At 36.8% G+C, this 26,424-nt stretch overlaps 3 protein-coding genes across 3 annotated transcripts; all 3 read left to right on the forward strand.

The window, feature by feature from the left end:
• Positions 1-5,733: 5,733 nt before the first annotated feature.
• On the forward strand, positions 5,734-6,690 carry LOC101392476 (olfactory receptor 5K4-like). Its single transcript, XM_014794946.1, is given in 1 exon segment — positions 5,734-6,690. A coding segment is annotated over 1 exon segment (957 nt).
• An 8,888-nt stretch (positions 6,691-15,578) lies between these two features.
• LOC101403354 (olfactory receptor 5K1-like) lies at positions 15,579-16,523 on the forward strand. The gene is given in 1 exon segment (XM_014794958.2): positions 15,579-16,523. A coding segment is annotated over 1 exon segment (936 nt). The 5' UTR covers positions 15,579-15,587.
• Positions 16,524-24,466: 7,943 nt separating this feature from the next.
• LOC101403613 (olfactory receptor 5H2-like) lies at positions 24,467-25,399 on the forward strand. Its single transcript, XM_004439933.2, has one exon. It carries the CDS (start codon positions 24,470-24,472, stop codon positions 25,397-25,399), a length of 930 nt encoding a protein of 309 aa, XP_004439990.1. The 5' UTR covers positions 24,467-24,469.
• The last annotated feature ends 1,025 nt before the right edge of the window (positions 25,400-26,424 follow it).

Consider the following 26,424-nt stretch of genomic DNA (forward strand, 5'->3'; position numbering starts at 1 on the left):
CTTCCACACTAGCACAAGTTCCATTTGACTGAGGATAAAGGTGAAGAAGCCCTCACTGAGGTGATTTAATTAAAAGTGAAAATAAAAAGCTATTTGTCATTGGGGAAACGCCTGTCCTCCTTATTCAGTGAAAATATCTGCACTGGTTTAAAAATTGGTGGAAATAATACAGAAAAACAATATAGCAACAAAGTAAAATGTGTTCCTTTATCACTGAAAACTGTTGCAGGATAAATCAGTGAACAGGACAAGCAGAGATACCACTTGATTTGAAAATCATTGTTTCACCTTTCACAGGCAAGCTACTGCAGCAAACACGCTGAAGCCAGGAGTGCATGTGAACATACACGGTGGCATTGCTATGGTCAATTTTTTAATTAAAATGGTCTTTAAAATACTAGAATCTTTATGATATGTTGAAGTCAGAGGACAAGGGGCCATGCACAGAACAGAGGTTCACTGGGCATCGTGTTAATACTTAAAAGAGTGCTTGAGGGGCCAGCCTGGTGGCATAGTGGTTAAGTTTGCATGCTCCACTTCGGTGGCCCGGTACTCGCGGTTCCGATCCTGGGCGGGGACCTACTCACTGCTCATCCAGCCATGCTGAGGCAGTGTCCCACATAGAAGAGCTACAACTCTACAACTATGATACACAACTATGCCCTGGGGCTTTGGGAAGAAAAAAGAAAAAGAGAAGATTGGCAACAGATGTTAGGGCAGGGCCAATCTTCCTCAAAAAAAAAATTAACAAAGAAAAAAGAGTGGCTGGATTTAGGATGAGATATGACTTTTTCTTCTAATAAAAGGCAAGTGTCTAAATTTGATGATTCATTCTCTGAGAATAAGTAGCCATTCAAAAAATATTTTAGAAACGATTAACACTTTTATTTTTTCCTTTAATATAAATGTGATATTTGAGTGAAAGTAACTGCTTTTCAAAAGGAAATCATGCAATGCAGATAGAATTTTGAAAACATATTTGTCTTTCAGTATATCCTGATACAATTTTCTGGGCAAAAATTATCTGAATAACATATTAAAAATTTTCGTGTCTGCATATATTTTTTAAAAACTTGGAAACAGAATTTTCTCACCTACATAAAAATATTCTAAAGAATTTCAATGAGGTTTGGGCCTTTTTTTTTTTTTTTGGGTGAGGAAGAGTGGCCCTGAGCTAACATCTGTTGCCAATCTTCCTCTTTTTGCTGAGGATGATTGTCATGGAGCTAACATCTGTGCCCATCTTCCTCTATTTTGTATGTGGGACGCCTGCCACAACTTGGCTTCATGAGCAGTGTGTGGGTCCATGCCCAGGATCTGAACCCGGGAACCCAGGGCTGCTGAAGAGGAGCACGCAAACTTAACCACCATACCCCTGGGCTGGCCCTGAGCCTATTATTTAAAAATATAAAAATTCAGCACATTCTGATTAGTTTGCAACAGCAGCTGATTGATAAAATGGAATATGGTAATTTACTAGTTAAATATTAGGAAAGTCCTTTATAAATTAGTAGCTGGTGTTTAAAACAAAGTGCCATAATTTTCTAAAGGCACTCAAGGACGCACTTGTTTATTTCAACAAATGTGTATTTGTGAGGAAAGAAGGATCTAAAACAAAACATGAAGAAAAAACAGCCAGAGATGCAGGAATAAAAAATGTTACCACAGAGGCCTGAGGAGGCAACGAGTTTCCGAGTGTGGTCAATAGTGCCAAATCATATAGTTAGCTAATTACGGTAATAACTGACAAATGTGCTCTGGATTTGGCGATTAGGAGATGAGTGGTGATTGTGGTGAGAGAGCAGTGGCAGCGAAATGGAGGGGGCAGAAGCAGAACCAGCTGCAACCGGAATCTCCCAACGTCTCCTTCTATTCCCAGGATGCGCCCAGCCCCTGGCTGCCCTGGTTTACTCTCCATTTCTTAAATATGCCTCATGTGTTAAAGCTCCCATGCCTTTCCCTTTAATCACGCTGTTCCTCCAGCCCACAATACCTTAGCTCACATTTTCTGCTTATTGAGATCTGAGTTATCCTTCAAGAATCACAGCAAATGTCCTGTCTGTGTGATGTCTTCTCTTAGTCTTCTAGGTTATCTCCTTCTTTGTGTCCCATATGCCTTGCTAATGGCCCTATTTTATTATTTAACTCAGTCTGAGCTGCTCTAAATATAGTCAGTTAAGTGATTTCGCTCTCTTGATTGTTAGCTCCGTGAGGCAGGATTATTTTTTATCTATCTATGCAGCTTCCTTCCCAATCCCAGCCCTCCTGTGGGCTACTCTTTACTCATGGTCTGACTCAGTGACTTGTCTTTCATAATCATTTTATAAATGTTGAATTTAATTTAGTTGAAATTTCTGCAACCAATTCAATAAGCATTCTTTGAGGGCCTATATTATCTGGAACTATGAGAGTTTGCAATGTGGAAAGTCAAAAAGAAAATTAATCCAGCTGAGAATAAACAAGACTTTCAGATGAAGAAGAGCTAGACATGAGCCAGGCTGGTGGTGTAGTGGTTAAGTTCGTGCGCTCCCCTTTGGCGGCCCGGGGATCACAGGCTCGGATCCCAGGCACGGACCTACGCACCACACATCAAGCCATGCTGTGGCAGGTATCCCACCTATAAAGCAGAGGAAAATGGGCCCAGATGTCAGCCCAGGGCCAATCTTCCTCAGCAAAAAGAGGATGCTTGGCAGTGGATGTTAGCTTAGGGCTAATCTTCCTCACCAAAAAAAAAAAGAAAAGAAAAGAAAAGAAAAGAGCTGGAAGGACATACAAGTCAAGCAGGATGAAGAACTCTTTGCATTATAAAGATAATAAGTATTTTCCAGATCAAAAAGTTGAAGATGTCTTCATGGAGTGAATCAGACCTCATATAAAGATTAATAGGATTTGTATAGAAGACTACATCAAAGAAGGCATTTAAGATGAAGAGTAGATTCTGAGTAAATATTCTGAGTTGGGATTTAACTCCAAGTGCACCAAGGAATAGAGAAGTGATGGGTAGGTCTCTGGAGATGGATTCTTAAAGGTGAAAGGTAGAAAATAAAGTCATGCGTGATATAAGCCTAGCCTATGGAGCCCTTGGTATACTAAGATAAAGGACAAAGATTTGGTTTGGAGAGTAATGAGGAACCAAAAACATTTCCAGTGCATAAGAGCACATCTACAACAGGAAAAGGACGGATATGGAAGACCAATTAAAAAGTTCTCTTGTGATGCATACGTGAACCTAAACAATACAATGTCAAAGTTGTTTCGGAGGATGGATCTATAGGGTTTGGTCAGATCCATCAAAAGGAGTGAAGGAGAAGAATGCAACCCTGGTTGATCACACATTTTTATCTCTTTTCTACAAATCCAAATCTCTCTTCAAATCTAGTTGAAGTCCTACTTCCTCCATTAAGTGATCAATATGAATTTTTTTGTCTCCACTATAGTTTTTAAGTAAGGATGATGAAAGAGAGAGAGTGCGAGAGAGAGAGAGAGAGAGAGAGGGAGAGAGAGAGATCAACTGTGTGGAAAATCTACGACATGATCCTTAACCTGACTTTAGTGATGGCCGTTTGATTTAACCCCAGGGTCTCAATGGATATCCAACTTTAGTTGATGCTTTTTGGTTTACTGTGTTTTGGGAACCATGTCTCTCAGGTTAAGAGTCTCTGCAGAAATACCCAGAGGCCTATGCCAAGGAAATCCCTTTAAAATCAATGGAAAACTTTACCTTTGCCCTGAGGCTAACATAATTATTGTCACTGACCTATTGGCAGAGAGAGTGTCATAGATTTTCATAATTTATTCCCAAATGTTTTAAAGACTAAGATTTTTATGCTTAATTTCTCTAAAAACAAATAACATCAGGTGGCCAATCAGCTACTGTAAAATATTTGTCAGTGAACTCAAAATATGAGGACTGATTTCTAATTTATTAAAATGCAGAAATACACATTTCCCTAAAGTACTTCAACATTTTTAATTGGTTATGCATTTTACCTACTTAATAACTGTTTGGTTTGTCTCTAAATTGAAGACATTGTGGAAAGCATTAATGAGACACAGCACAGTGGATGATTCTGACCTATTCTGAGTTCAAAAGTACCATTGCCCTATCAGTAAATACACAGGTAAGGCTGTAAATGACTTTGTAAAGTAATTCTGGAAGGTAAAGTAAAACTGATTTCTAATTCAGTTGAATATTTATATTTCAAATTGGGGGAGAGAAAATGAGTTTTCACTCATTCTTCTTCTGATCCAGTATCTTCTATATAAAATTGTGATTATTAGTAACTAAACCCAGAGACCACAAAGTATTTTCAGTTGATTTACCATTGGGCCTTACTAAATAATGATAAAAAGCTATCTTTGAATAATTTTACTAAGTTTTTGCAAAATACTATTATTCTGAAAGATTTTTTTAAAGTGTTATAGACTTAAAATATACAGAGCAAACATTTTATTCATTTCATTACAATTCTCTAGTGAGAAAACTCCAGAAAACCTTACTATATTATGTGAGAAAATAGAAAAACAGCATATTAAATTGAGTTTAGATAAGGAAAAGAAGCAGAGGAAAAAAAACTAACCAAAATATATTTTTAAAACAATGTACTTTGAAGAATCAACAGGCTCTTCTCCAAAATTGTCTATCTGAAAAATGATGAGGTCAAACACTTTTAGCAATTTCTGGAAGAAAAGAAAGAGGATTTTAGAGTTCCTTAAAACCTATATTTCTTGTAATATTATGATTGCTAAACTATAATAAATATATAATAAACTTGAGTCATCATCGAATTCCAATAAATATATAGTGGATTAGGAGTAAATAGTGAGTTTATAAATATAAATAATCATATAATAAATGTAGAATCTCCACGGGATTCAGCAAAAATGAGGACGTGAGTTTCTGTAGAAGTATGAGAGAGTGTAGGATGGGTATTTATCATGAGGAATATAAACACTGTGAATGGAGACTTGGTAACCAAATCTCATAATGCTGGACATGCATTTAGGACACTTGAAACTAGAGACAGAAAGTATTAGGATAAATGGATAATTAAGAGTAATAACTTCTTGGGGAAATGTGTCAGACCAATACAGGAGTAGGATCCAGAATGTGTTGAATTAAATGTAAGTGGTATCAAAATTAACTTATTCAGGAAATTTAAAGATGTTCTGTATTCTTATCCTGTCTTAAAGGATAAATGGGTCTTTCTTGAAAATATTTCTTGGTAAGCTTATCCATGAAGGAATACTAAACTAGAGAAACCATTTTTAAAACCCACTGAGATTCTGTGGAGTTTTAAAAATTAGACATTTAAAATGTCTAAAGTAATTTATTTTCAAACATTACATTAATCCCATAGTATAGGATTTAAAACTTTTTATTTTTTTCCTGGAGAAAAAGACATCGTAAGAAAATGTCTTCTAATTTTGGAAATGCAAATTGTATATACTGACTACGAATTTGTACGTCAGCATTAGATAATGCATGCAGCAAAAGCTTTCTGTCCTGGGAATTCACATGGGCATTTCTAGACAATCCTGTGTACACACTCTGTGATACTTCAGTCCTCACAGACTTGATCTACTGTGCGTGTGCTACTCATCAGGAGACAGCACGGGATGATTGAAGAAGAGCTTCTTTTTGTACTTGGGGAAATTCGAGGGGACAATTGGACACACTCTAATTTAAAATCTCATTTCTTTACATTTCCTATCTCAACAGAGAAGGTGGATATGATTGAGGATAACCACTCCTTGACAACTGAGTTTGTCCTCACAGGATTCACAGATCACCTAGAGCTGAAGACCCTCCTGTTTGTGGTGTTCTTTATCATCTATCTGATCACCATGGTGGGGAATCTTGGCTTGGTGGCACTGATTTTTATGGAGTGCCGTCTTCACACGCCAATGTACATCTTTCTGGGCAACCTGGCTCTGATGGATTCCTGCTGTGCCTGTGCCATTACCCCCAAGATGTTAGAGAACTTCTTTTCTGAGGACACAGTGATTTCCCTCTATGAATGCATGACACAATTTTATTTTCTCTGCCTTGCTGAAACTGCAGATTGCTTTCTCCTGGCGGCAATGGCCTATGACCGCTATGTGGCCATCTGCAGGCCACTGCAGTACCACACCATGATGTCGAAGAAACTCTGCATTCAGATGACCACAGGGGCCTACATCGCTGGACACCTGCATTCCATGATCCATGTAGGGCTTCTGTTAAGGTTAACTTTCTGCAGTTCTCATCAAATTGACCACTTTTTCTGTGATATTCTTCCACTCTATTGACTCTCCTGTACTGACCCTTTTATCAATGAACTAATGATATATATCTTTTCAATGCCAATTCAGATCTTCACCATTGCCACCATCTTGATCTCTTATATTTGCATCCTTTTCACTGTTTTCAAAATGAAGTCCAAAGAGGGGAGAGGCAAAGCGTTTTCTACCTGTGCATCCCACTTTCTCTCTGTCTCAATATTCTACATTTGTCTCCTCATGTATATTCGACCATTTGAAGAAGGGAATAAAGATATACCAGTGACGATTTTTTATACAATAGTAATTCCCTTATCAAACCCTTTTATTTATAGCCTGAGAAATAAGGAGGTGATAAATATTCTGAGAAAAATTATGTGGAATTATATTCTGAAACAGACTTCATCCTCTGTGGAAAACCGATTCTAATTTATTAAAATGTTTTATAGATAAGTGAGGTAGGAAACGAAAAATACATTTTTACATATAATACTAATATGTAAATCATTAGACTGTGTTTATTAAAAGATATATGAATGGAATTTAAAAATTGTCTGGCAAATATTAATCCAAATTCCACCATTCCCAGAATGTCAGTGATAACTGATCAGTAAATCAATGATAACTTTCCTTATCAATTCTCATCACTCTCATGCAATTGTGTCCGACTATTGTTCCGAACCTTAATAAATCAACATAGCATCAAAATTAAATGTTTAAACATGTAAAAGAGTCAGCCTTGATTAACCTTGTCTAGTTAATGGAAGACATTATATCTGATCCTATGTAGAGTGTTTGAAACATTTAAAATTTCCTGGTAGGAGATTGAAATGACCATTTTCATTCAGAAAACTGACCTGGCAGACATATGTGAATTAGTTTGGGAAGAGAGAGACTAGAAGCAAAGTAATTGCAGCAATCTATATTTAAAGTAATGAAGTTTGGTATATACAAGACTCCAAGAATGTGGAAAAAATGGAATGAGAAGGAATACACACACACACAGTTACATATATATTTTGTAGAACAATTAACAATGAATTATAAGAAATTGGCTACAGTAGCTTAAGATCTCCTTTAACCTGAAGTACGATGAAGGTCCTTTACCTTTCTGAAGGGATCAATCATGTTATGTATTATGGAATACAGAACAGTAACTTACATAGTAAACACTCAATAACCATTTAAAAACATATTAATGAAGACTCTGTTTTATTTTTTATATTTTTGAATAATAGTGAAATTAATATTCTATGTGTTTATTGGCCATTTTACTTCTATGAATTATCTGTTCATTTTTCCTTTGTCTTACTTTTATTTCCTAATTTGTATTTCCTATATATCCTAATTTTCCCACTTTATAGAGAAAAGATATTAAAATGTTGTAGCTATTTGTGGCAAATAATTTCTCTCTGTGTTCATAGTATTTTCATATCTGTTTGTATTATTTATAATTGGTAAACACTTTAACTTGCTATACTTGTATTTATTAACGTTGTCTTATGTGATCCTTCATGCTTTTTTGTTTAGAATTTCTTTTCTTAATCTGAGGTCTATGATTAAATGATATTTCTTTTACTCTTTTTCTTCTATCTCCTCCTCTTCCTCATTTTTCTCCTCCCATTTTTCTTTCTTTCTTTTTCTCTCTCTCTTTCTCTTTCTTTCTTTCTTCCTTCCTTCCTTTCTCCCTCCCTCCCTTCCTCCCTTTCCTCCCTTCCTCCCTTCCTCCCTTCCTCCCTTCCTCCCTTCCTCCCTTCCTCCCTTCCTTCCTTCCTTCCTTCCTTCCTTCCTTCCTTCCTTCCTTCCTTCCTTCCTTCCTTCCTTCCATCCTTCTTCCTTCCTTCCTTCCTTCTTCTCTCTCCTCTTTCTTTCTTTCTCTCTCTCTCCTTCTCTCTCTCTTTCCCTCTTTATCTCTCTCTTTATTTTTTCTCTCTCTCTACCCCCCGCCCCCTCTCCTTCTTTTTTTGATAGGTAAATTTTTGCACACCACTCTTGATTCTGCCTGGAATTTATTTAGTATGTGGCACAAATTGAAGATGCAACTTTATTTGGCTTGTATCACCAAAAATAATCAACAAGTTATTTTAACTCAAATCAACATCCAAGGAAGACTTCCTTTGGCAAAATAATTCTATAATTTCTCTAGAAAAAGAATAATCAACAAAACTAATAGACTTGATGTATTATATATTAAAACATATGATGAAGTTCCAATAATTAAAACAGTGTGGTTTAAAATCAAGAATCAGTTGATAGATCAATGGAAAAAACCAAATTGTCTGAAGTAAACTCCCAGTTAGAATAAGAAGATCACAAATCAATGAGGAAAGAAAGGATTGATTAGTGAATGGTCCCAGATCAAATGGTTAACTGTTTATCTCTTCCATTTTTGTTAAAATTTATAAGTTCCCTCTCATTCAGAGATATTTTATAAGCATAATTTGTATTTTTTCTTTTCTCATAGCTTAAATTATTATACAGAGCACTTTTTCTCAACTGGGATTCGTTTTAGAATGCTGTGAAATGAGAAATAAAGTTTGATTTTTTATGGCTAAACAGTCATTCCAAAAGCATTTATTAACCAACTCTTCCCCTACTCATTGATTTCTTATGCCTTCTTTTTGTTCATGCACAATCATACACTCACATACACATGCATCACAGAGAGGTCTATTTCCAGCCTATCTGGTCTGCACAACAAAAACACAACAGTATCAGTCTCTACACTTATATTCTAGTAGGAAAGAGAGACATTTTAAAAAGTAATTAAACTAAGTAGTAATATGTATTATGATTGGGGAAAACTCTTCTGCTTCTACTCAAAGTTTAAATGTTAGGATTCTATAAGGTTCAGATATAAGATTCTTTATTCTATTCTCTTTATTCTTTCTTTCTATGTGACCCCATCTATTTTTTAGGACTTTTAATATCATCAGTATGAAGATGACCCAGAATGTTATTTCCAGCTCTGTCCTGTCCACTATCTCCAGACTCGTGTATTCAACTGCCAAACAGGACGTAATTATTTGAATGTCTCAAAGACATCTCAAATTTAACATGAACAAAAGGGAACTCTTGAATCTTCCCGTAAACTTAGTTCTCCCTGGTCTTCTCCATCTTGATGATAGCGTCTTCCAAGCAGTTGGGCAAGGAAGAAATTAGGAGTAATCTCCATTTCCTTGTGCGTCCAAGTTTTCACAAAATCTGTCGACTCTATCCCTGAAATCTATCTGAAATGTGCCCAAATCTCTCCATTTACGCTATTTCACACAGTTCCCTGCTGCCATCATCCCTCACCTGAGCAACATCAATAGCTTCAAGCTGTTCTCCCCTGCTGTTGTCCTTTATTTCTTTTTCATTTTTATTCAGAAACCAATTTTAAATAGAGTACTAAAGGGCGTATTGCAAAAACTATAGTCTTCCGTTTGCCATGACCTATGAATTTCAGCTACAACCAAATTCTAATTGTGTTTAGAAAACTATTTCTCTTAAAATTTGCCTTTGTGTCTCTTAGTATTAACTGTAGACATATTAATCAACTTCCTGTTATGGTAAATGAATATTTATTTATTTATTTATTTAACACCTTCCCATTTCGCTCACCCTGGACAGTATATCACAATTTTCGATAATTCAATAATCAGTTTTTATCAGAGACACGCAAATACTTTCCACTGCTGACAACTAGTGTACCTTGATTATATTTTCTTTTATGTATGACTTTGAGATTTTTTTAAAAAGTTAATAAAAATTTATTTTCCCATTTGTTCAATTAGATCCATCATGTGGCTATCAAATATCTCCTTCAAAAAGTCAAGTGTATTAAACAATCTTTTGGTTTTTTTTCATCCTTGAGACTTTCTCCTGGTGCTCTCCATCCTCCTGTTCCAGTCTGCAAAAGTTGCTGTCCCGGCCCAGTGCTCACCTGTCCTGCTGAGACTTCCCTTCACTGAATTCCTGTGTTAGATGCCCAGTGTCCAAGCTCTCTGTCTTCCTTTTCATGTTCATCCTCTCATTTTGCTAAGAATTCCTGATTGCCTCTTTGCCAGTCAAGATTTAGAGCCAAGACATGTTGCAATGATCTTGTTCTTTCCTCACACGTGATTAATAGCTTGGTTTCTATAGAATTCTAGACCTGAAATAATTTTCCTTATGAACACTGAGGGCATTCTTCCTTTATAGTCTAGCAAGCCATATTGCTTTGGAGAAATTGCATGTCACTCTGATCCCATTCGTTTGTTGATTTTGGAAAGTTTTAGAAGCTTTCCTTATCACTGGCTTTATAAAATCTCAGAATGAATATCTGGAATTTTTTAAAATTAATTTTTCTACACAGTGGTGCATTCTTTGTTTCTTTTTTCCTTGGCTGCTTGGCTCTCTTTTCATATTTCTTCACTTTTCCATTCCTTTCTTTTTCCATTCTTTTCTTTCTCTTTTCCATTCTTCCCTCACTTCCCCTCTTTCCCATTCTCTCTCTCGCCTTCTTTCTTTTACTTTAAAGATTCACAGTTTTCCTTCCTCAATGAAAACAAAGCTGAGAGTACATACTAGATGAAATTCACAGAGAAAAAGCAGAAGAAATGAATCTAATTAGCAATTTTCAGAATAAGTTGTTTCCTAATACCCTGTGAAGATCATTGACGTGTAAAAAATTGTCATTATGAACTCATAGATCTGAATACATTTTATCAGGTTAAAACCATTATAATTATTATTCACTTTGATGCCAAAATTGTCTCATCTTTGGCTAGCAGGAACTCAGCTCAAAAACTTCAAGATGGTTCCTGAGTCCTTCTGATAGGACTGCAGTCATCTCTGATTGTACAAGATGTCTAGGCTACACCTGTGCATTTCCTTTCTCAGAAAGGGAATTAGACATCTTTAATGTCTAAGCAATAATGTTCACTAGTTTCTGGTCTATATTTCCTCTCTTTGAAAAAATAAGAAAACATATACACAAACATGCATGCATATCTACATCTTATTTTCCCCCTTCTTTCTTACTCAAATGTTAGCATGCATATACACACACACTCATATACATACACAACACACACAAAATACACACATACTCACACACATGCACACTTTGAAGTTTTTTTGTTTTACTTTACAACAGGACCTGGACATCTGGTCTCCTATGAGTGGGTGTTTAAACTGTTTCCTACGTTTTCTCTGACACATCTCTACTCTGAACTTTACTTGTAGCCTTTCTGAATCACATCATTTCAGTTGTAGCTTTTGTACAAAGTGTAGAACTGAGTTTTCCTTCTTGAGCAAATCTGAATATCTTTTTATTCTAATAGGTAAATTAATTCCATTTACATTAATTTTTATGACTGATGTATTTGATCCAAACTCTCTCATATTATTTCATTCAGCATTTACCAGCTGTATTAGGTTATCTTTACTGTTTCATTATACAGCTTGTTTTATTTCTTGCATTTCTTTTTTTTGTTTTAGACGATTTATGTTTTGTTTTAGTTGTTACCCTTATGTTAAGACCTTTATCACATATCCAATCCTCTTGTTCTGTATTTATGATGCTATTTTTGGTTTGTCAGCTTTGAATAATATTATTTGTCTACAATTCATATTAAGTGGCAGTCAATGAGCATATTTTACATTAGCTCTCTCCCTTCTCCTCCACTTATTTCTTTTACTTTTTCTTAAGTTTTTATTTTGTAATGATTTCTGATTTTCAGAGGAGTTACAAAGAGAGTACAGAGAGTTCCCATGTAGACTTCACCCAAGTTCCTCAATGTTAGCATATTAATTAATCACGGCTCACTTACCAAAACAAGGATGTTAACTACAGGCTTTATTTTCTATTTTAACAGTTTTCCCACTAATGCCACTTTTCTTCTCCAGGATCCAGTCCAGGATCCCAGTTTGCATTTAGTTTTCATGTCTCCTTGTCTTCCTCCAATCTGTGACCGTTTCTCAGTGTTTCCTTGTCTCTCGTGACCTTGACAATATTGAAGATTGCTGATCAAATATTTTATAGAATGTCTCTAAATTTTTGGATGGTCTGATATTTGCTCATGATTAGACCTGTGTTATGGATTTTGAGGAGGCTATCACAGAAGTGAAGAGTCCTTCTCACTGTATCATATCGGGGTACATGACATCAACATGACTTATTACTGGTGATGTTAACCTTGACCACTGGGTTAAGGTGGGTCTGCTAGTTTCTCCACTGCAGAGTTAACTATTTCCCCTTTTCATACTCCACTCACTAGAAACAAGTCACTAAGTCCAGCTACACTCAGGGGAGGGGACTGTGCTGTATCTCCTGGAGGGAGGAGTATCACAGACGCTGTGGAAATATGTTGAGACCACCCCAGTGATTAATAAAATATTTGGGAGGGATATTTAGAGACTCTGAAAATGTCCTTTTTTTCCTTAAAGTTTTGCCCACCAAGGCATCTTGCCTACAGCAATTATTACCATTGTGTTCTAATAGTGGTGTTCTATTTCCCTGCTTCCTTCTACATGTATTAACTGGAAAGTATAGCTTATCTGGATATGAAATCCTTGGCTCACACTTTTTCCTTGAGTTTATTGAGTATATTGATCCACAGTTATTTTGCTTTGTATGGTCCTGTTGGGATGTAAATGTGACTTCCTTTCTTTGGAAGTAAGGTTGTGTTTCAGTAATCCATATGTGGGACTAAATAATAATATCAAAGTTTCCAATGAGTATTTTGCAAGATGTGGGGCAGATTCAATTCATAGGATGAAGAAGGTGATGACCCTGGCCGAACCTACCACACCTTTTACTCTCCTCTCCACATCCTAATCATCTTTCATAAACCACATCAATTCCTCCAGTTACAGGTCAAACCAATCTGAGGCTCATTTCTGCTCTTTTCACATTTTATGCACAGAATAATAAACAGAATTGTATAATGAGGTCAGTTACATAAAAGCCAGCGACATGATCATCAAATGACTTTAGTGAAGGTCGTTTGCCTTAACCTCATTGTCTCACAAGGCATCTTTAATTAATGTCACGGAGTTTATTTGTTTTGGGGACTGAACCTCCCCATAGAAATACACTGATGTCAGTGCAGGGAAATCGCTTCAGGATTTGATGGAAAATTTAGCTTTGCATTGTAAGGGACATAATTATTGACACTGACCTAAAAGAAAGACCTAATCTTTCTTTTAATCCCAAATATTTTGGTGACAAAATTTATAATCTGACATTTTATGACACCTAACAGCATAAAACAAATAACAAGATGTTACCAAACTCTTCTGAGTGGATCTAGGTAAGGGAAGTATTCTAATTTATTGTTAATTTTAATATTAGCATCCATAAATATTTATCTGAATTATTTGATATTTTTACATTGTTCTTAGATTTCAACTTCCTACTTATGGTTCCCGCTATTCTCAAAACTGAGGGCTATGAAACTAGGATGAGAAAATTCACTGCAATTCATGCTGACCTTCTCTGATTATAAGGCAGAATTTCAAAATGTACAGGTATGAACAAAGAGTAATTCTGTTAAATAATTCAGGCACATGCACTGAAAGTTATTTCTAGCTGAATAATTAAGTGGCTTATATTTAATATTTTAAAACAAAGAAATGAATAAAATTTTCAGCCTGTGCCATTATTTGGACATTTTAATTATGGAAACATGAACCTAGAGTGACCATAGAATTTATATGATGAGACACAAGTGTCAATATGTCGTAATGGATCACTAAATAATGACAGAAGATAGCCTTTTCGTGGAAAAAAAACTTTGTTCTCAAAAACCATATTAATATTTAAATGATTTTCTCTTCTCCTAAGTGTTAGAAAACTAAAGTATAAAGGTAAGTGTAATTTTATTGGCTTTTAACCTACTCTGATATACTTCAGAAAATCTTACATAATTTTCCTAGGAAACAGAAAAATAGTTGGTGCGTCAATTCAGATAAAAGAATGATACTTAAATTTTTTAAAATAATGAATTTTGAATAATTTCCTTTGTAGATTCTTCTTCAAAATTGACAATCTCAACTTGCAGAAACCAAAGAGGTCACTGAGGACCATTGGTAGGGACTAAAAACAAGTTCACCCATCCCAGGTGTTCGGGGCGGAGCCAGGACTGGCATCAATACCGCTTTTTGTCTATAGCATTGTACAACTCTTATAAGAACTGTAAGTCACAGCTCACCTCAAATGTCGACAATCTAATAAGGAAACTGTGCACACACATATGAAACGAAAAGCCATGTAGAGTATATACAAGCAATTCTAGATTGTGTTGGGTGTATACAATATGCCCGTGGATTCAGAAAATGGAGTTCAGTGCGTTCTAGGGCAATTAGTTAAAACTGTATTAAGTAGAATTATATGTAAACTATGCTTTACATGAAGAAGGAAAAGATTTTGGTATTTGGGAAAACTCAACAGGAATAATGGCAAAGACAAAGTCACTGTTTACGGAAATGTGTGTGAAACCTGGGAAAAGGGACAACAGAGGTAACAATCCATGTACATTTATTTTCTTATATTTCCAAAGTAATTTTCTTTAAAGACGAGAGTCCTTTCCTTAATCCTTTGCTTTCTTTTACAATTCATGAGATATAAATTTAATATATCTGTTGTATACTCTTTCCAAACACTCACTCCACTGGGAGACTATTGAAAACTTCTTGTTTCAGTTAAAATGTGTGCATACGGGGGCCAGCCCCGTGGCGTAGTGGTTAAGTGTGTGCGCTGCACTGGTGGCGGCCCAGGGTTGGGATCCCAGGTGCCCACCGATGTACTGCTTGTCAGCCCATGCTGTGGCAGTGTCCCATATAATAAGTGGAGGAAGATGGGCACAGATGTCAGCCCAGGGCCAGTCTTCCTCAGCAAAAAGAGGAGGATAGGCATGGATGTTAGCTCAGGGCTGATCTTCCTCACACACAAAAAGTGTGTATATGAATGAAAACTGATTTCAAGTTTATTTTAAGGATCTTTAATACATAAACTAACACTGAAATTTATTTAGCAACACTGAAGAAAATATGGATACACTAAATTTGTACACTATTGTTGCATAAATTCATCAAGACAAACCTTTTCCACTGTAAGCATTCTCCCTGGAATTATCAAAAGATTCTTGGGAATCCTGAGTTTCAGAGTTGAGATCACTGGAGCTAACATTTTAGGGGAATGAATGTTCCCGAGAGATTGTGTGCCTGTATCCTAGAGACAGTAGGGTAAGCTTAAAGAAGAAGCTCCTCTCCTTGCCGTAAAAAGAAAAATTTGAAGAGACTATTATACATACTCTAAATCAGTATCTTATATCTCCATAATTCTTGTCTCAACAGAGAAGATGGACATGATTGAAGATAACCACTCCTTGACAACTGAGTTTATCCTCACAGGATTCACGGATCACCCAGAGCTGAAGACCCTCCTGTTTGTGGTGTTCTTTGCCATCTATCTGATCACTATGGTGGGAAATCTTGGCTTGGTGGCACTGATTTTTATGGAGCTCCGTCTTCACACGCCAATGTAGATCTTTCTGGGCAACCTGGCTCTGACGGATTCCTGCTGTGCCTGTGCCATTACCCCCAAGATGTTAGAGAACTTCTTTTCACAGGACACAATGATTTCCCTCTATGAATGCATGGCACAATTTTATTTTCTCTGCCTTGCTGAGACTGCGGACTGCTTTCTCCTGGCGGCAATGGCCTATGAGCGCTGTGTGGCCATCTGCAGGCCACTGCAGTACCACACCATGATGTCGAAGAAACTCTACATTCGGATGACCACAGGGGCCTACGTCGCTGGACACCTGCATTCCATGATCCATGTAGGGCTTCTGTTTAGGTTAACTTTCTGTGGGTCTCATCAAATCAATCACTTTTTTTGTGATGTTCTTCCATTATACAGACTCTCCTGTGTGGACCCTTATATCAATCAATTGATGATATTTACCTTTGCAGGGTCAGTCCAAATCTTCTCTATTACCATAGTGCTGATCTCTTATCTCTGCATCCCCTTCACAATTTTCAAAATGAAATCCAAAGAGGGAAGAGGTAAAGCCTTATCTACATGTGCATCCCACTTTCTCTCTGTCTCGATATTCTATGGTTCTCTTCTCTTCATGTACATTCGACCAAGTTCAGTTAAAGAAGGGGATAAAGATATACCCGTTGCTGTTTTTTATACAATAGTAATTCCTTTATTAAATCCTTTTATTTATAGTCTAAGAAATAAGGAAGTAATAAATGTTATGAAAAAAGTTATGAAAATAATTTCATAACATTGTGAAACAAATATCCTCTGTGGAATAATTGATTTTAATTTGATAAAACTTTTTTCAAAATCAAGGAACACAGAGGAAGTAGAAAATGGTCACTTTGTATATAAAACAGTAAGTTACTAAAACATGATGGTGTATGAGTCAAATAAATAAGTTCAGAAAGGAGAGATTCTGCTACCATTGGTTCCAAATCTAAGCTAGTAAGGTCTATCAGGAGTGAACTAAATAGTAACTCTTGAGGTCACAAATCGTTTCAGAGTATAATTAGTTACACTAGTAACTACCTATTTCAGAGGATAGCGAGTTACAGTTTTCAACAAACCCAACAAATGCTAGGAATAGAATTCTGTATGCACAGAAGGTCATCTCCATTTAATTTGTCGGCAAATATCTGGAATCACAAAACATAATCTTACAAACTCCAGCACATTCCAAGTTCTCAAATATTAAACCCTTCTTAAGCAACTCCATATGTTAAAAGTAAACTGTATATTTAAAAATTTAATTCAAAACTTCTTTGATTTTGTTCAAGAGATGCTGTTTGAAATTTAATTCACACATAATATGTATTCTGTAATCAAGAACATTTTCATCTTTAATGGTAGTTTTACTCTCCAGTTCTCTGAAATAGAATATTTGTGCACTGCTGAATTATTAATCTGTAGTTGAAAATGATGTTATTTACACTGAAATCCATATGTATTTGAATATTTTAGTATAGTTTAATTAGTTATTCATCATAAAGGACAGTGAAATCCTAAATATAGTACTAAATAAAGGGGTTCTTTTTTGATATTATTACTTGTTTGTTTTTAGGAATACCACCAACCTGGGCTGATGCCAGTGTAAATTATTGATATTTTCACAGCATTAACAAAAAGCTGGAGGTGCTGTTCAAGCATAAATGTGGCAGAAAATAGTGAAAATTCTAAATATCTAAAAAAAATATTTATTGATTACTTATGTGTGCAAACATGAAAGAAAAAATAATTTCTTGGGAACCTAATGTGTTCTAGGCACTAAGTTAGACCTTTCAAACATATTACCTACCAATTGGTTAGACAGGATTTTTCATGCTTTTCCTCAGTAAAAATATCATACTTTGAAATATTGAGTTGTTCATAGAGGTCTTTCAAACCGAGCGAGAATTTGAATCAATACTCCCTTTTCCCCACACGCTTGGGAGGTCAGAAAATGGAGATCCTTCTAGCCTGGGTATTTAGTTCTTAAGTAACATCAGAAGTAACATGTGCCTTAAAAAATGGTTTAAAAAACCCGTTAGTGAGCTGTTGCTGAGTGTGGGAAATAAGGGAGGAACTGGATCAGGTTATTGAGAATCTTAAATACCACCCTCAGGAATCTGAATTTACCTTAGAGGCATCAGACACTGAAGTCTTCCTGGAGCAGAGTAACATGATTGTAAGTTTCAGAAAACTGATCTGATTGGAGAGAGGCTGGAAGCAAGGAGACTAACTTCAATAGTTTACATACTAGATGATGGGAGCTGAAACTGGAGAATACTTTAAAAAGAAAGGAATGCGCAGATATAAGAAACATTTAAAAAAGAAAGTAACTTGTAACTCTTGGGTAATAAAGTGAAGGCCTGTCTCCTCCTGTGAGTAACATCCATGTCATAACTGATCTCATATCACCAATACTGAATAAGGTGCCTGCCACATTTGCCCATTCAATAAACATTCCTTCAGTATGTTTTTAACATAATTATTTAAGTTAATATGCAATAGGCTTATTATTTTGATTTTTGAATGAATTAATAAATAAGTAATTTTTAATTTCTCAGTTCTAAATTCTCATATTGTAAATACCGATAGATATAATGCACAGAAACAAAGCTCTTTAGGGTCTAATATATTTTACGAGTGTAAACAAATTCAGATACCAAACATTTTGAGAAGCTCTGGATTAGATGGATGCTGTGTCTCCTGGATCCACCCTCTATTTGAGTGGATATTTTTAGCTGTCAGACTTGCAGGCATTCATTCCCTTTCTCTTTTCTAAGGGGACCACAATTCCGGTTATGTATTTCTGCACCACCCACCCCCAACCCATAGCAACACTGAATCCCAGAAGTCTGCTAAGGGAAGAGTATGTGCCTTTTTGGGGGCCAATGAGACAAAAGAGGAGATTTTCTGGGAAATATGTTTCCTTTGTTTCAGAAGAGATCCCTCAAAAGGGTAGTGTTTGTCCCTCTGAATTTCACGGTGTGTGGATATGACATCTGCCACAGGCTACGTCCATCCTGCCATCCAGAGAGTAACGAGCCTGGAGATGAAATCAGCCCACAAGGGTGAGCACAGCTGAGGGAATCACAGAGGAACAGACCCAGAGTCTCTGGAATAAACCATCCTTTCTGGTTGTATAATCCAACAGATCTTCCCACTGTTTATGCTTGTTTGGAAAAGATGCTTTATTTGCAACTGAATAAATACTGACTGACACATTCATGTCCCTTGTCTCATCTCTCATTTTATACTCTCTTTTAAATTAATCCTCAGACACTCTTTCAGCTTATACATACTCTTCAACACTATCCATTTAACTATTCAGCACATCTACTGTCTTTTAATTTCATTACGATATTTTAATTTCCTATAAACTCAGTGAAAAAAATGAGGGACAGAGAGGCTTCATAATTTGCCCACAGAAATACTAAGGTAGAGCTCAGGGACCAAACCAGACTATCTGGCTGCACAACCACGTTCATAACCACCGAGTCATACTGTACACAGCACAAGGAATTAAAGGTAGCATGAGAGGGACACTTTCAAGAAGCCAAGCTGTCAAGTGGGCTGAGAAATGCTAAGTGGAAAAATAAGAAAGATAATGGGTAACATGAATTCCTTTTCCAAGACTTTTATATTTAACTTCATTACATGTGTAATTTCAATGATGCCTTTTCAAACTTTCTTGGAAGATATAGTTTCCTTCTGCAGGTACTGAACAATATTCTGTTACCATTATGGGCATTTACCAAGCCTTAGTGCTACAGTAACATGGAAAATTCTTGACATGTTCTTTGTCAAGTAAATTGACTTTTATAAATATCTAATTAATTCCTAGATCATATCAAGGAAAGCAGTATATTTCAAGTAAGCTCCAAAGAATTGGAAAAAAAGAAATCTTGATATTCTTGGAAATATGTTTTTGTATATGAGAATACTAAGAACCTTTCATTATGCTTTGAAAAATAAGACTCTTGTCTTATTTCTATTGGGTTATGGAGAAATCACGTTGTTGTTTAAACATATTTTTAAATACTTAGAGCACATGTTCTGTTTAATTATCTTATCCTGGTGAACTGAGACTTCTATAGTTAAAGCTTTAAGAAGAAATTATGTCTATCTATGCCTCCAGGTTTCATCTGATTGATCAGAGTGCCAGTGCACATGAATGCGTGGTAAACACCAGAAGGGAGGGAGCCAGAACTGAAAAGTAATGTCATTCTTTTCAGAATGAATGTTCCTTGTCAACTTCTCTGTTAATGCTTAAAGGCAAATATGAACACATTACCGCCTTGTTCAAAATCCTTCAATAGTTTTCCTTCAATTTGGCGTAAAGCACAAAGGCCCTGACCTGGCCTCCAGACCCCCTGTGATCCCACCCAGGCTGGCCTCCCAGACCCCACCTGGCTCCTCCTGCTTTTCTCTTGGCATGCCAGCTACATTTACCATGTTGAGCTACCCCAGTGACCTAGCTCTCTGATAACCTAGGTCCTCCAGTGAAGAAGGCCCTGTGGATGGCAGGTGTCCACAAGCATCACCTTGTTAGAAATGAAGACCCTCAGGCCCCACCCAGGCCTCAGACACAGAATCTGCATTTTAACAAGACCTCCAAGAGATTCACAGGCATTAAAGTTTGGGAAGCTCTGATCTGGGCCTCCTTCCGCTGTGGTCCTCTGTTGTTTTTCCTTGGCTCCTCTCTGACCTTTGCCCAGTAAGATTTCTCAGCAGATTTCAGCTTAAAGAGGGGAGTTAGGTCCAGGTCTGAATGTGAGTTGCAGTTTGCATGAGGAGGTCAACATTCTGGGGGTTGTTTCCTGAAGGGAATGTAGAGCTCTGGCCTTATTAAAATTGTGATTGATTAGCTCAGACAAGACCATGCTAATCAAAGCTCTCAGAACATCAAAATTTATACATAAACTGGAGTTTGCATAAACATACCAGAATGTCATCTGTGGTGGAAATTTCAAGTGTTAAAATTAGCACTGTCTACAATGACTTGATGTTCATGATTTTAGAGTCTGTAATGCCCTGTGGGACAACCTGGACTTCTCACACATGTCCAAGCCCACAATGCCCAGAGCAACAGCTTAGCTTTGTCCTAAAGGGAATCCTCGGGCGCTATCAGGGGAATTTTAGTTCTTCACTCCTTCTTCTTCCGGCAAAAGCATATTTGTTCAATTGGTTGACTCTTGTATTCAGAGAAAATTAACATAAACAACATTTTCCTGAGCTTGGGAAATGAAGCCTTCAAAATATATCAGTGTGCAAAGAGTCACTACCTATGTTATTGTCATTCTTGTGCTATTGTATATTTTTCTGCATTAGAAAGCCTCACTCTTTGAGCAGATCTCCACAATTTCTTACAAGATATGGGTAAGAGAAAAATGAATTCTGTAACATTCAGTATTTTTTATAGAATCTAAAATAGTATTTAATTAATAATAATTTTATATTGGGTTTATAAGATATCAAAATAGCCATGTGGAAATGAGAAGAAAATAATTAATTGTGTATTTTATTTTATAACTAACTTTGGGATATGTAAAATAGTATAAGACTGAATTGTTCCTGCTACAATGTTTTATTATTTTGTTAATCTAAGCATAATGATTTTATAAGGTAAATTTTAGTGAACTAAAAAGTTAAATAATTAAACGTGGGTTTAAAGTTTCAGTTCACATGATTTTTATATAAGAAATCATACTGGTGATTCGGACAAAAAAACTCATTCTCTTTAATTAACCAGTGGTTAAAACTTTTAAGATAAATCACTTAAATAGTAACTCTTCTATCCTTTCACCCACTTCTGACATTAATTTTACTGAGTATTTTGTATATACATCATAGAAATATATATGAGTATTATAGAATATAAATGTACATATATGGAGACCATTAAGTATTTAGATACATATTTATATATATCAACTATATATATATATCAGGAAATATGTAGAAAATGTCCCTCCACCATGCTTTCCAGCATTTATGACTCAGAAGTACCCACACACAAAGTAACTTGGAGGGTTTTCGATTCTTTAGTGATTGGGATTGCAGGGAAGGAAGGCCATTCCATATAAAAGTCTAATTAACAACTGAATTACTGATGTAATTATTTGTATTGCCTGTGTTCAGAATCCAGTTTGGGCTCAGTTTTATTCTGGTAAAAAGAAACCCCAAGACAAACAGAAACCCCCACACCTGGTGGAGAGGAGAGCGCTCTAGAGTAGAACAAGCGCAGGTCAGTTCTAATCGCCGTAACAACAGAGAGAAAGCAGCTTTCAGATACGGAAAGAACTGTCAAGCAGCACCAATATATTTATGAACAACGCAAAATTTATAAAATGAAATTTAGAATTGACGTCTCTTCTTCATGCACAAATTCCATAGGAAAAGAAACTTTGGATTTTTAAAAAAGCAAAAAAACAAGATTCTCAGGACGGCCAACCTTAAGCAACACCAGGGTGACAACAAACACTCACCCCAACCTCGGAGCCGCCCCTCCCTTCCCCTCAGCCTGTCAGTGACTTCCTCTCTCCCTCTTCCTGGTCTTTCCTGCACTGACCATCCGTCTCTGTTCTTTTCCATCTTCACTCACCTCCGTGTTGTTTTCTTACACATTTCCTTCCTACTTCTGTTCCTTCTCTCCTCTCCTTGCCTTACCTCCTCTCCTCTCTTGTGAAAACTTTTATTAAAATGTTCCAGAGGAAAAACAACCCTACAGGTGTCTAGGAGAAGAAGAGAGATGCCAACTGTTCCCACATTTCTTGGAGTTCTCCGTATCATTCCACCCACTGGTTTCCCTTTCACTTCTCATGATTTTCTGGCCTCACGTCTATCCCAAAATGGAAACTGCTCTCACTAAAGCCACGACCAATGTCTTAACGTCTACACTCAGTGAACTCTGAGCGCTCCTTGTCCTACTAGAGCATTTATTTGGCATTTCACCTGTACTTGCCTTCGTTCTTCCTGAGCGTCTTTCCCTCTAAGTCCACAGCACTCAGCTGTCCCGTCTCCCTCCTGCTTCCCTGATCACTCAGTATCCTTATCTAGTGTCTCCCTAGTCTTTCTTCGGTGTGAGCCAGGCCTCTTAGTTGCAACAGGAAATGAGTTAATTGAATGGAAATTGGCTTTACCACAGAAATGCAAGAAAGATTGGAGGAATCAGCTGAAAAAATGGGCAGAACGGAAGGAAGCAAAAGGGCCAATCAACAGCCAAAAGCATGCCCCAACACTAACTCAATGAGAGGGGCTGTCACTTCTGCAGACCCTGTAAAGCAGCTCACAGTGACCAATGCCTGTGCTGTGGGTGCAGGATGCATTTGCTGGAGTCTTTCTATTGCTGCCTTTGTGACCAATATTCTCTATGTTTTTGTACCATTTTCTCCATCTTTCATATTCCAAATGTAAGTTAAGTGGGTTTGATAAGCCAAATCTAGGGCAAGTCCCCTCAGGCCAGGTGCACAGGGGATGAAAAAGTCAGTTGCCAGCTCTTTTTGCTTCTTGAGTGGTGGTAGCCTCTGCCAGCCACCAAGATTATGTGGTAGAAAAGGGGATTAGATTTTGGCCATATAATATATGCCATGTCTCTACTTTATAACCTCTTTAACAACTTCCTCAAATTTCTTTCCACATCTTTCTCTTTACTCGATGCACTCTCTCCAATGGATAGATCACCCATAAGTGTGCCTTCAGCTACCCTGGTGACTCCAAAGACATGATTTCTATTAAGCTCTAGTAGACTCATACTCGTAAGCTATCTCACCCGGCTGTTCAGAGGATGCTCTCTCTACAAAGTGGCCGCTGCATCTGAGTTCTCAGTCTCAATTTTGATAACCATCTACCCAGTCATCAAGTGTCTCCTCTCTCCTTCACTCACCACCCCCTTCCCATCTAATATGTCTTCAAGTCCCAGTGACTCTATATTCTGAATTCTTTCGCCTCTATCTCTCATTCTTCCTCATTACTCCAATGTCATATCACTCATTGACTATGCATTTGATTCATTCGGAGAACATTTCTAAAATGCAGATATTAGACCCCATTCTTGACACATTGAATCAATTTCTGCAGTAATACCTCACAACCTATCTTTGCACAAAAAATTCCTCAGACAATTCTTGTGTAATCTAACTCGGGAACCACCCTTGGACAAGAGTGTCAGCTTCCTTACTGATATTCCTGACTCCAATTTTCCTTCCCAGCAGCTTACTTTGTACACTGCCATGTACTCATTTTCAAAAATATCTTACACCAACACTCCACATCTCTTAAGTTTTCAGTGTGTACTTATTGCCTGAGGAATAAAGTTCAAGATCCCTCACATGTTGTTGTGTTCATTCCATTACTCAAGCCCTTCAGACTTCTGTTCCCTTGACCCAACATCCAGTTCCACACAGAATTTCCCTGTCATACTCAATGGTTTCCCCACATAAATTTAGCACATACTTAGAAGGACTTTCCTTTTTCTCAATCTGCTCATTACATTTTTTGAACTGAATTTATCCCATTTTTTCCCATTTGTTCAATTCCCTCAAAATAGATTCCATCTATTACAGATGTAATAAAAAAAATTAAGGTGAAATTCTGATGTGGATAATTTTATTTCAACTCTTCTTGCCCATATTTTCACATTATAAATCCTCGGTGATATATATACTTTTCATTTACTCCATTTCATTTCAGGCAGCACCCAGTGAGGACATGGAAAAGGAAAATGCAACGTTGCTGACAGAGTTTCTTCTCACAGGACTTACATATGAACCAGAATGGCAGATCCCCCTGTTCCTGGTGTTCCTGCTTATATATTTCATCACCATCGTGGGGAACCTTGTTCTGATTGCTCTCATATGGAATGACGCTCACCTTCACATCCCCATGTACTTATTCCTTGGGAGTTTGGCTCTTGTGGATATTTGGTTATCCTCCACAGTGACCCCTAAGATGCTGGTGAACTTCTTTGCCACAAGTAAGATGATCTCTCTCCCTGAATGCATGATACAATTTTTTTCCTTTGTAATCAGTGCAACCACAGAATGTTTTCTGCTGGCAACAATGGCGTATGATCGCTATGTGGCCATATGCAAACCTTTACTTTATCCAATGATTATGTCCAATAGACTATGCATCAGGCTACTAGTTTTCTCCTTTCTGGGTGGCCTTCTTCAGGCCTTAATTCATAGAGGTTTTTTATTCAGATTAACTTTCTGCAATTCCATCATATTACATCATTTTTACTGTGACATTATACCATTGTTTAAGATTTCCTGTACTGACCCTTCTATTAATTTTCTGATGCTATTTATTTTCTCTGGGTCCATACAGGTGTTCACCATTCTGACTGTTCTTGTCTCTTATACACTTGTTCTCTTTACAATCTTAAAAAGGAAGTCTGTACAAGGCATCAGGAAAGCATTCTCCACCTGTGGCGCCCATCTCTTGTCTGTCTCTTTATACTATGGCCCTCTTCTCTTCATGTATGTGCACCCTACATCTGCACAGGGAGAAGATCAAGACATGATGGACTCTCTATTTTACACTGTCATCATTCCTTTGTTAAATCCAATTATCTACAGCCTGAGAAATAAGAAAGTCATAGATTCACTGGCAAAAATGTTAAGGAGAAATGTTTAGATCTCATAGTAATATCTGCTCTCTTTTTATTAAAACAGTCACACAATTTTGCAGATTAGATATGGCTCTGTTCTGGTTAGTGTGCAAAGATTTTGTAATTTTAATTGCACTAGTGTTTTAGTGACTTAAGGTGGGAATACCTAATATAGACCTTAATATATGTGTGTATATTATTCAACAACAGAAATAATTTTAATCAAGTGTTCATGTCATACTAAAATAATTAAAGAGAAAAACAAATAAAATACTTTACATGGTTGTATATTTTCAATGTGGCTTCATAGGTGCATTAGGCACTAAAATAGTGTAGTTCCTCTGAACAGGATTCAAGTATGATGTCTTTGATAATAATACACCTGGGCAACCTGGAGACTTATATCACATTTAACTCCACAGTGGAGGCAGGTCTGTGTTTGGGTGAACAGAGGAAAATCCCAGGAATCCTGCTAGCCATCAAAGGTCTTTCCTTCCACTTTTTTGGACATGGTGAATTTCACTTCTGTGGAGCTAAAACTCACAGATCACACAGAGAACTAAAAAGAAATGGAAATGCAATGAGTAAAAAAGTGAGAGGAGAGTTACGACAGTGAGTTTTGGGCCAAACTGTAAGAGGATGCTCTTAGCTCTGTGTGCGTCCATGAGTAAGGAGAAGGGGGTTTGCCTCTCATTGTTTATGATGTCTTGAAATGTACTTTCCAGTGGTGTATATTTTGTTGGTAATCTGCTGTGCTTTCCTAATTCATAAAGCTAAGAGATGAGCTTGAGAATTGAATTGGGATGGGCATGGAGAGGAAAAAGAAGTGGCAGAACAGGCAGGAAATGGCTTGATCTTCCTAGAATTAAAAAAAAAAGAAAACTACTAAGATAAAGAAATTAGGTAATATATAAAAGTTAATGGATTGTGTTTGTGACAACGAGGGACTTTAAATGCATGCTACCAAAGTTCAATTAATGTTAAGAGGATATGATGTTGTAGTGTCCAGTGTGTGGCCGGGAAAGACGATGAAAATGAGCAAGAATTTGGA

The sequence above is a fragment of the Ceratotherium simum genome, chromosome 15 (genome assembly GCF_057802395.1).
Source record: "Ceratotherium simum simum isolate JZ-2026a chromosome 15, ASM5780239v1, whole genome shotgun sequence".
In the NCBI taxonomy this organism is placed as follows: Eukaryota; Metazoa; Chordata; class Mammalia; order Perissodactyla; family Rhinocerotidae; genus Ceratotherium; species Ceratotherium simum.

Coding starts and splice junctions, on each gene's coding strand:
- LOC101403613 (XM_004439933.2), top strand. CDS start 24,470: ATGGAAAAGGAAAATGCAACGTTGCTGACAGAGTTTCTTCTCACAGGA.